The sequence below is a fragment of the Oryzias melastigma genome, linkage group LG13, assembly GCF_002922805.2.
Source record: "Oryzias melastigma strain HK-1 linkage group LG13, ASM292280v2, whole genome shotgun sequence".
In the NCBI taxonomy this organism is placed as follows: domain Eukaryota; kingdom Metazoa; phylum Chordata; class Actinopteri; order Beloniformes; family Adrianichthyidae; genus Oryzias; species Oryzias melastigma.
Window position 1 is genome coordinate 9754506 of NC_050524.1, and position 10229 is coordinate 9764734.

Genomic DNA, 10229 nt, shown 5'->3' on the forward strand with positions numbered 1-10229 from the left:
ATATATATATTAAAAAAAAATGCATTTTAATGTGTACATTCGGTTGGTTGGTTGCTCTCCTTCCTGATGTGTCTATGTAGTAAGTGGGTGTAGTGTTGTCTAATATTTACTTATGATTTACTGTAGAGGAAGTGGAGCAGGACCTTTAGGATCCGTTTCAGTGAAACAGAATACCCTCACAGGTGTAAGGGAACACTCGGATCATGGCTTTTGATGCAGGTTTCAGAAACATCTGGCTGCTTTGCCTCTGGATGCAGGTCAGAGCAGATCCGGTTTGTCGTTTCATCTGTTTTGGACAGATAAGCGACCGCTTGCATGTCTTCTGTTGCAGGTTGTTTGGAGTTCAGATGAAGTGGTTCTCCTGAACCCTCCAGAGGAGGCTCTGCCAGATTATCTGTTGCAGATACTTTACTCCTGTGATGAGCCCGCAGCTGTACAACTGGATTGTATTGTTTCTTTTGATACTGGCACCGTTTCCACATTCCTGCTGAGGAATTGGAGCTGTGTCCCCGGAGAGCCTGCGACGAAGACGATGAGGCTGAACCTGCCGGACTGGTTGGTGTATCGAGCGGATGGAGTTGTTCCAGATTCCCAGTGGGTTCTGAGCTGCATCCTTCGAGCCTCAGTCAGGAGTATAGGACTGAGTGATTCTGAGAGGTCTATCAGAGCTCAGGATGTGGCGTCTGTGCAGCCTAAGCCCTTCTTTAGTCGACCATGTAAACGCCACAAGCTCTGTTTCACCTGGTGCAAACAAATGATGCAACTGACTCCAAAGTTTTTACAGAGGCAGTGTCCCTTTGAGCAAGGTAAGGCTGTGGAAGTGAACCTAAAGCTGCAGTAAAATGAAGTCTTCAGTGTACATCTGAAAGATTTAAAGCTTCACTCCATTGAAGCATTTTTCTCATGATGGAGGACACAAATATTAGGGCAGTTAACTCGAGTAATCAAAAAGAATTAACGCGTTAATATGTATCCCAGAAACAGTCCTTCGCTTTAACTCTGCAGTTCAGGATTCCAAGGAGTGCGTTAAAACATTTCATTGGGTATTATCCCGAAGGTGCATAATTACCATGGTCACAAAAGAAATAAATATTCAATCGGTTTTTAGTACTTTATTCTTGCTATTTTTGTGGTTTTGATCACTTTTTCACAAAAAGCGATTATTTAATGTGTGGTCCAGTACCATATTGTACAAATATATTTTACCTGGAAATTGCGATTAATCGTGATTAATCGCAACACAAAAGTGCGATTAATCCGATTTTCTTTTTTGTTTTTGCAGCTGATTGACGGCAGTAATTAAAAATAAATGTTCTAAATGTTTTGTGTGTGATTTCATATTGTGATTACTCGCAGATCAAAAACGGTCGACAAATACTAAGTATAAAAAATAATTCTAGCGATTAATTGCAATTTTTTTACAGGTTTGCAATCAATTAGTTAAATTTTTAAATCGATTATCGACCCATACTACATATAAAGAAAATTTGGATTAAAACTGCATTTATACGTGTTTATTCAAATCAAGAACAGACGTAAAAGTTGGCGTCTTCATTTTTATCCCAATCGAGTTGTTATCTGGCTTAAAACTCTATGGCTGGATAGCTCTTATCGCTATTTTGGTTGCACCACTAATGTTTTGTTGGTGTGAGGGGCTGTAAACAAGCAGGAGAGAGTGTAAACAAAGGGATGATGGGAAATAAGTTTAAACATACTGCCGCTCTGCAGAAACTATGTCCTAGAAAATGATGCAGGTCTGACCTCTGGGAACACTTTTACAAAAGATGATTGGAGCGGTAGTTTTTAGGAAAAGTATTCTAAAAACTAACAAAAAACATTATGTCATAGAAACCGTTCACTTCCTGTCCTCCATTTTTGCCTCAACCGGAGAAACCTTTGGAGTCACAAAGACGCTGGAGTCCTACACCAATGAATTTCTGGAGTACATTCGCCTGAAGAACACCTTGTTTCCATGGTAGGGAAAACAAAAGTAGATCAGATAATGCAGACGTCATAGTCTAACTCTGTCTACTTTACAGGTGTATGATTTCCTTCTGGATTTTTCTGACAAGTCACTGCAAGCAAAACCTGTGCGGCCTGTTTTACCATATTGATTCCCAAAACAGTTATGTCACACCAACAGTTTTACTCAAACATACAGGTAAAAATGCTAATTTTATTTAACTTTTTAAGGTTATATAATGATAAAAGACATATTGCCTTATTTTATACACAAATCCAGGCCATCTGCACATCCAGATGAATGGGGAAAAAGAGGAATCATCAGCGTTTCTCTCCTTGTTCACCGTGCCTTTAAATCAGTGGTGCCAAATCAGCTTGATGTTGAAGGGAAGAAAAGTGAGTTTCTAAATGTTTTTGCTAAAATACCTGACATACGTCTGATATCAATAGAAACGTTATTTCAGGTGACACTTTCCATGGTGTGCCTCATCAGAGAGGAAAGAACCTTTCAGGTATCTGAACACACGTAAGTGGATTGTTCCTGTAAGAATGACTCAGCAGTTATCAGGAAAAGAAAATCTTCCATACGGATGTTTGGACATTCTCCCTTACAGGTTTGGGCATGCCATCTTGTTTGATGACACAGAGGGGTATTTTGTCGTGGGTGGAGGAAAATTTATTCAGGGTGCAGAGGGCTATTTTGGACCGGTTGTTTATAATCGTAACCGAATATCACCCCCAAAAAAGGTAAAAATATAGTCACTTTAGTCAACTTTTTTTGTCTTTTAGTTAAATAAGTGGTAGCATCATTTCTCTTGCAGTCTGAGACGATTCTCCCAGATGTGATGAAGCGTCTGAACCTGACTGGATGGCTTCAGAGCTGTCAAGAATTTCGTGAGGAGATGGTGACCAAGATTAAAGGGTTTTTAATGAAGAAGAAAAAGCAGAGAATAGATTTAGGTAAAAAGTCTAGATGTCTATTAAGTATCTGAGCAGTTATTATTTAAAAAGATTGTGACTCTTCTTTTTTCAGAGACTTGTTTTGATGTTTTCCATCCATGGATGGTAAATGAAGAACTTCCATCAAACTCACAGTGTGAACCATGGGAGGAAACCGCTCCTCACAGGAAAAAAGCTGTTGATCTGGCCATGCTTTTGGTCTTCAAATATGGTAAGGCAAACTAAACAGCTTGAATTTGTAAAGTCAGCTGTCTCTTGTTCTGTTTGACTACAAATTCTGCAATTACAGGAGAAAAAGTAAGCCTGGAAGCTGTCGGCGAAGCGCTGTACTCCTTATCAGTTGAGAGGCTGAACAGAGCGAGCAGTACTGCAGCAGTCAGCAGAATTTTGCCACTGCTGCTCCAAGCCGGCTGCTTGGGTGATAACGGAGCTCTACACATGTCATCCGTGCTCTACAGTGCAGGACTGGGAGTCCAGAAGCAACCTGAAAAGGTTTGTTTCACTGGGTCAGCAGAAGTTTCGCTGAACTTGTTATCACGTTCCCCTACGTTTGCTGCAGGCCTGGCTGCTCGCTCTGCTGGCCGCCCAGAAAGATGATCGGCTGGCACTCATGCATCTTGGGTACATGCATCACCAGGGGCGGCACGGTCTGCCCAAGGACCCTGATCTGGCCTATGCCTATTATGCAAATATTGCAAAACAGAGCACTTTGGACCGCCATAACCATACACTAAAGCAGGTAATATAATCTCAATATAAAAAAACAAACAAACAAAAAATAAAACCCTAGACTCTATTATTTGTTGAATTCTGAATTATTCCTATATGAAGCTCAGATGAGCTAGAATACTATATATATATATAAAACTGGGTTAGAACAATGTAAAAATATTGTTTGGTATCTTAAAAAATATATTTTAAAACAATTAATTTGCCTTTACTGTATTGTCAATGCCAGATCACATTAGTTTTTTTAGTTTTCTGAACTTTTGTCTAAATGCACACCTAAAGTGTGGTGTAGTTTCCAATTTCCAAAGTTGTCATACAGTCGTGAACTCTGACATTTATTGCATCGAGGTGTAGGCCTGTATAATATTTTAGCTGTTGGAGTCCCACACCAATTATCTTATAAACTATTTTATTAAAAAGTGTTTTCAGTGGTCTGTCATTTATGAATATGCCTTTTTTAGCCAAACTAAAAGTTTACTAGAGCATAGTTTCGGCAGAGTGGTAGTATTTAGTCAGAAATTCCCCTCTGAGTTTTAGGTGGGACTCGGTGTAGTGTGAGCCTCCTTTCATTTCCCTATCATCCATCTGTTTACATTCTCTCCCACTAGCTTACAGCCCTTCACAACCCCAAACTAGTATTACCACTGCAACAAAAATCCTGAGCAATACTGAAAACTATCCAGCTGTACAGTTTTGAGCCAGATGCCAACACTGATTAAGAAAACAAAGATGTTAATGGATCTATTTGTCTGGAAGTGGATACATCAGAATGGAGAGGGAGATTCTGGCCCGGGACTGTAAATTCTACAATAATACTACAAACTTTCTCAAAGGGCATTTTTTTCATCTTTTCCCGACTCACAATTATTTAAATTGAGAAAAACTCAGAAATACAATTTTATTTTTATATGTCCTATATCATGCAGAGTAAAATGCTACAAGAACATGTTAAAAACACCAAAACCACAATTTTCTTTGCAGTGAATAACATCTTCATTACAATAGCTAGAATAATGCTGATGTTTTATTTTTATTGAATGTATTTACTTTTATTTAACCAGGGAAGTTCTGTTGAGATTAAAAATCGCCTTTTCAAAGGAGCCTTTATTAAAATTTTTCTGTTTTTTTTCTTTTTTTAAAGTCATTTGTTGAGGCTGTTTATTTAAACAATGAAGACGCCCTGAATCGCCAAACCAGAGAAGACCATCACATTTTTCAGTGGCTTAGACATCAAGCTCAGAGAGGAGTAGCTGATGCCGAGGTACCAACCTTCTCTTTCAATGGCTGTTTATACTTATTTAAAAAAGGCTCAAGACATACCTTCTGTACGGAGGCCCTAAAAGGGCATGAAAAGCAAACCAAAATTTAAAAAAACAAACAGATACAATCTGGTGCGGAACAATTAGTATCTGGTATACAACGATTAGTATGTGGTGCACACACCAGTTAGTATCTGGTGTGCATAGTTGGTAACTGGTGCGCAACAGATAGTATCTGGTGCACAAAGTTGGTATCTGATGTGCAACAGTTAGTATCTGGTGCACACGGTTGGTATATGGTATGCAACAGTTAGTATCTGGTGTACAACGATTAGTATTTGGTGCACACACCAGTTAGTATCTGATGTGCACAGTTGGTATCTGGTGCGCAACAGTTAGTATCTGGTGCACAAAGTTGGTATCTTGTGTGCAATAGTTAGTATCTGGTGCGCATAGTTGGTGTTGGATGCCTAATTGTATCTGGTGCGCACAGTTGTTATCTCGTGTGCAAGTTATTATCTTGTGCGCACAGTTGGTATTGGATGCCTACTAGTTAGTATCTCGTGCGCACAGCTGGTATCTGGTGTGTACAGTTGGTATCTGGTGCACTAGATTTTTTTTTCTTCTGTGTCCCTTTAGCGGCTCCATACTTCTGCATTTTACAACGTTGCAGTGTTAAGATCAGTTGTGTTTTTATAGTTTTGCCAAAATGAAGCAACAAACACAAAATTTCAATATAGTTGTAGTTCATTGTGTTTTAAAATCAGTTTACATAAATATATGTTAATTAACTTTGAGCTCTTACAAGAAAAGAGGTTTATGGACTCAGTTATTGAATATATTCATTTCACCCTCAAACTTTTTTAATAAGGCTACCTTTTTTTGCAAATCTGTAATAAAATGATGGTAAAAAGGCCTAATTTGTGTTGCAGCAAACTATCGCCCGCATGCTGTTTTGGGGTCAGCAAGGACTGTCTCCAAACATCCAGGAAGCGGTGAGGCATTACAGAAGAGGAGCGGTGCAGCTGGAGGACCCGGTGTCAATGTACGACTATGGCATTGTTCTTCTGCAGGTTAGATCCGATGCTGTTTGAGGACACACACCTTTGTATACTGTCAGAGTTGATTAATGGTCCTATTTTGGTGTGTAGGGTCATGGAGTTGACAAGGACATTGAAAAAGGTGTCACTTTTCTGAAGAAATCCATGGACCAGGTTGCGTGTGTTTGGATAGTTTAAAAGGTTTTTCGTGAGCTCTAATGTTAGCTAATGAATACATTCCTTCTGTCCTAAAGGGTTTTGTTCCTGCAATCAGTGCCTTAGCCTGGTACTACGAACAGTATGAGCACGACTACAGGAAGGCGGTGGAGCTGTGGGAGAAGGCAGATCTGCTCGGGTGTCCCGATGCTGCTCTGAATCTTGGTGTCTTTTACTCATTGGGTCTGTTTCCAGGGAAACCTGCTAGTCAGGTCAGCTCAAGTGTCAAATTCGTCGGACTTCACTGTGCCTCACACGTTTGTCTTTTTTTTGGTGAATCAAGTATAACTAATGGTTTCCACAGTATATGGCGTATACATACTATCTGAAGTCTGCAAACAGAGGACAGATCAGAGGAGCAGTTCACTTGGCTGAAGTCTGGACCACCGGGATACCCGGCCATGTGACCAGACGCCCATCAGATGCAGTTTTGTTAGCCTCGTACCTTTTTATTAAGTCTATTTATGAATATTTGTTTTAGTTGGAGCTACAGTGTCCATTTTGTTCTTCCACCAACTGCAGATGGGTTAAATGGGCAGCGGAGCAAAATGGATATTTGGGGAGAATCTTGCGGAAAGCCCTAGATTCCTATCTTTTGAGTGACACGTATGTTTTTATTCTGTTTTGTCTTTCCATTCCTAATGAAACAAACATGGATGTTGCATTAAAATGACTCCTTGAACTCCTCTACAGGTTTGGATCTCTTCTGTATTACATGATAGCAGCTGAATTAGGGTACGCACCAGCCCAGTTCAATGTCGCATACCTTTGTGAGCAAAACGCGGTGAGTTAATGACATTAGAATATTTAAGAACATAAAACTACATTCTTTTTTTATACTCAGTTTTTATTTGTTGCCTTTAGGGACATTTTCTGGATCCTGCTTTTGTAGAACATTGTATGTGGACTTATTACAACCTCACAATCCAAAGTGAAAACTCTGACACATATGGTAAGCCTCAAGCTTCAGTCAGTTTTTCTCAAATTTGAAGGCACTAAGACCTCCTTATTATTCCTTTTCTCTAGCCCTCATTAGGATGGGAGACCTGTTGTATGACGGACATGGCAGCAGGCGGAGAGACCTGTTCTCTTCAGCACAAATGTACACACTGGCAGCTCTAAAGGGAAACCCACAGGTCTACTCCTGGCTGGCTTCATTTTTTGTTTCAAATTTGGGTTTAAAACTCAACTACAAGCATCTAGCCATTTCTGACTTTTTTACTTATCTGCAGGGATGGTACAGCCTTGGCCTGCTTGCCGAGGACGGGTACAGGCTGCCTCTTTCAGTACTTTCTAAACTCGGTCTGTCAGAGTTATACATGACAGACAACAGTTTACTTCAAACCACTTTGTATGAAAGGTGAGGATGGATATCTTTAGTCTATGCTTTAAAGGAATTCCATAATCAAGATGCTAAAAATGTGTTGTTTTATTAAAGGTGCAGAGACTCTGATGTTGCAGATTCATACTTGCCTTGCAGCCTGGCCCTCGTCAAAGTGTTTTTACAGTCATTCCAAAAGGAATACGGTGATTCTTTTAAGGTATTTCCTCCATAACTCCTCTGTAACAATACCTCTACACTAACTGGCCACTTTATTAGGTACAGCTTGCTAGTATTGAGTTGAATTCCCTTTAACCTTCAGAACTGTCTTAATCCTTGGTTGCATCGATTCAACAAGGTACTGCAAACATTCCTCAGAAAGTTTGGTCCATATTGACATGATAGCATCACACAGTTGCTGCAGATTTGTTGGCTGCCAATATACGATTCCAATCTCCTCTTCCACCACATTCCAACGGTGCTCTAAAGCAGAGGCCATTTGAGTCCAATGAGCCAGTCTGAGATGATTCCAGCTTCATGACATGGCACCTTATCCTTGGAGCCATACTCAATTAGTACCAAGGGGCCCAAAGTGTGCCAAAAAAATATCTCCCACAACATGACACTACAACCACCAGCCTAAATTGTTCATGCAAGGCGGGAAGGATCAATGCTTTCATGTTGTTGATACCAAATTCTGATCCGACCATCAGAACTTATTTTTCAGTAGAAATCGAGACTCATCAGACCCGACGATGTTTTTCCAATCTTCTATTGTCCAATTTTGGTGAGCCTGTGTGAATTGTAGTTTCTAGCTGACAGGAATGACACTCGGTGTGGTCTTCCGCTGTTGTGTTGTGTGTTCAGAGATGTTCTTCTGCAGACTTCAGTTATAACCAGTGGTTATTTGAGTTACTGTTGTCTTTCTATCAGCTGAGACCAGTATGGAAGTTCTCCTCTGATCTCTGGCATCAACAAGGCATTTCCACCAATGGAACTGCTGCTCACAGGATATTTTCTCTTTTTCTGACCATTCTCTGTAAACCCTAGAGATGGTTGAGGGTGAAAATCTCAGTAGATCAGCGGTTTCTGAAATACTCAGACCAGTCCTTCTGGTTCCAATAACTATGCCACATTCAAAGTCACATTCAAAATCACCTTTCTTCAGATCATCTTGACCATGTCTAAATCCATAAATGCATTCAACTGGTCCCAAGTGATTGGCTGATTAGAAATTTGCCATAACAAGTAGTTGGACAGGTTTACATAATAAAGTGACCAGAGAGTATATATGATATCCTTTATAGCTAAATGAGAAAATACACCAGTGATGTTGAGGTTAGCAGACATGTTTCTTTGTAAACAGTTGATATTGTTTGTGTTTTCCACAGTTCTTGGCTGCTGTTGCTGTGGTCGCTGGTCCAACCGTACTTATGATGATTGGAGCGCTCAGGAGACGCGTTTTGTCTCTGAGCTAAAACAAATAGTAACCTTACAGTGTATAAAAAAGCCTACTGTTTTAAATATATGTATTTTTTGTACATGTTAATAAAAATCACTTGTTCTGAGATGAAAAGAAATGTGTGTAGTTGATTCAAACTTCAAATGTTTGAGGTGTTTTTGTTTGTCATGGTATATCTATTCATATATTTATGGACCATTTTCACTAAAACTGTAAAAATGTAGGATAATATGTGTACTTTAAATCTGTAATGAGTCAGACTACATGTTTTAAGGCTGACAACAGTTATTGTTGACATGATCGGTTTCCTGACTGAACAGAGAAGGACAGAGAGTTGCTTCAGGAGTTTAGATTAAAATCATGGACCAGCATGTTTAAGTAAAGATCATGAAAATGATTGTAAAAACTCTGAAGTTTCAGTGAATACAGCTGCTCAAATTCTTCACCAGTCTACAGAATAATAGCTAACCTCCACGGATGTGGCTGCAAAGATTTGCTTAGAGATCAAGAGTCCTTCTTTTCTCAGCTTCCTCAGTCTGAGCTTCATTGAAGTTGTTGGCGGAAGGCGGAGCTGGTCCTATCAACAGCTGTTTGGTAAGAATCAATTTGGAAGACAGGGATAGCTGCTTGTGAATTGTTTGCTTGTCTGCAAAATATAATTACCTATCATAAAAAATACAGCATTGACTGCAGAGGAAGATAAAGAAATATGTGCATGTGAATGGGTTTTATTGCAAAGCTCTTTCCAAAAGGGAATTTAAAAGCTGGAGTGCAGTGGAGCATATTCATTTAATTGCACCGTTATTAGCTCCCTTTCTCTTCTTGCAGCAGAGATATAGTAATAAAGTTTTTAAAAACAAGCAGAGCGACTGAGCTTTACAGGCACAACTGCAGTAAAGAAGAGAATATAGAAGAAAAATACAAAATCTAGATCCTTTACAGTTAAATAGAAACCAATTTACTGTATATTTATGAAATTGCTTGAATCCTTTTGAGGTTACAAATGGTGTATTTCCTGTTTTATCTGACTGTCACAAAAGGTGGCCTGTCTAGTGAAAGGAAAGAGAGCTGTGCCACTGGATATACAACAGTAAAAAAGGCTAAGAGGGAATTCTCCTGAGCAACTCCACGAGCATAAATCATCTGCAGGATAGACAGAAGTGCTGCTACAGTGCAGGCACCTGTTGGGGATTTTTCTTTTGGATCAAACAACAGTGCAGTCGCTTTTTTTCCCTCTTTTTTCATTTCAAATGAGCTGCATTTTTTATTGCAGTCTAATA

General features: G+C 39.5%; 1 protein-coding gene across 1 annotated transcript; it reads left to right on the forward strand.

Moving 5' to 3' along the window:
• Nucleotides 1-29: 29 nt before the first annotated feature.
• On the forward strand, nucleotides 30-9055 carry LOC112149176 (protein sel-1 homolog 3). The gene is made up of 23 exons (XM_024276689.2): nucleotides 30-257; nucleotides 332-806; nucleotides 1849-1975; nucleotides 2040-2161; nucleotides 2243-2358; nucleotides 2427-2488; nucleotides 2577-2709; nucleotides 2784-2922; nucleotides 2996-3133; nucleotides 3212-3414; nucleotides 3482-3661; nucleotides 4793-4912; nucleotides 5843-5983; nucleotides 6062-6124; nucleotides 6205-6378; nucleotides 6471-6598; nucleotides 6689-6772; nucleotides 6860-6950; nucleotides 7031-7118; nucleotides 7193-7302; nucleotides 7399-7526; nucleotides 7605-7707; nucleotides 8879-9055. Exons 1-23 carry the CDS (start codon nucleotides 204-206, stop codon nucleotides 8963-8965), a joined length of 3066 nt encoding a protein of 1021 aa, XP_024132457.1. The 5' UTR covers nucleotides 30-203; the 3' UTR covers nucleotides 8966-9055.
• Nucleotides 9056-10229: the final 1174 nt, after the last annotated feature.

Excerpts from the sequence above, each read along its gene's own strand:
- LOC112149176 (XM_024276689.2), top strand. The coding sequence starts at position 204 with ATGGCTTTTGATGCAGGTTTCAGAAACATCTGGCTGCTTTGCCTCTGG. Across the intron at positions 5,984-6,061 it reads ATGGCATTGTTCTTCTGCAG|GGTCATGGAGTTGACAAGGA; the intron begins GTTAGATCCGAT and ends TTTGGTGTGTAG. Across the intron at positions 6,599-6,688 it reads CGCCCATCAGATGCAGTTTT|ATGGGTTAAATGGGCAGCGG; the intron begins GTTAGCCTCGTA and ends CACCAACTGCAG.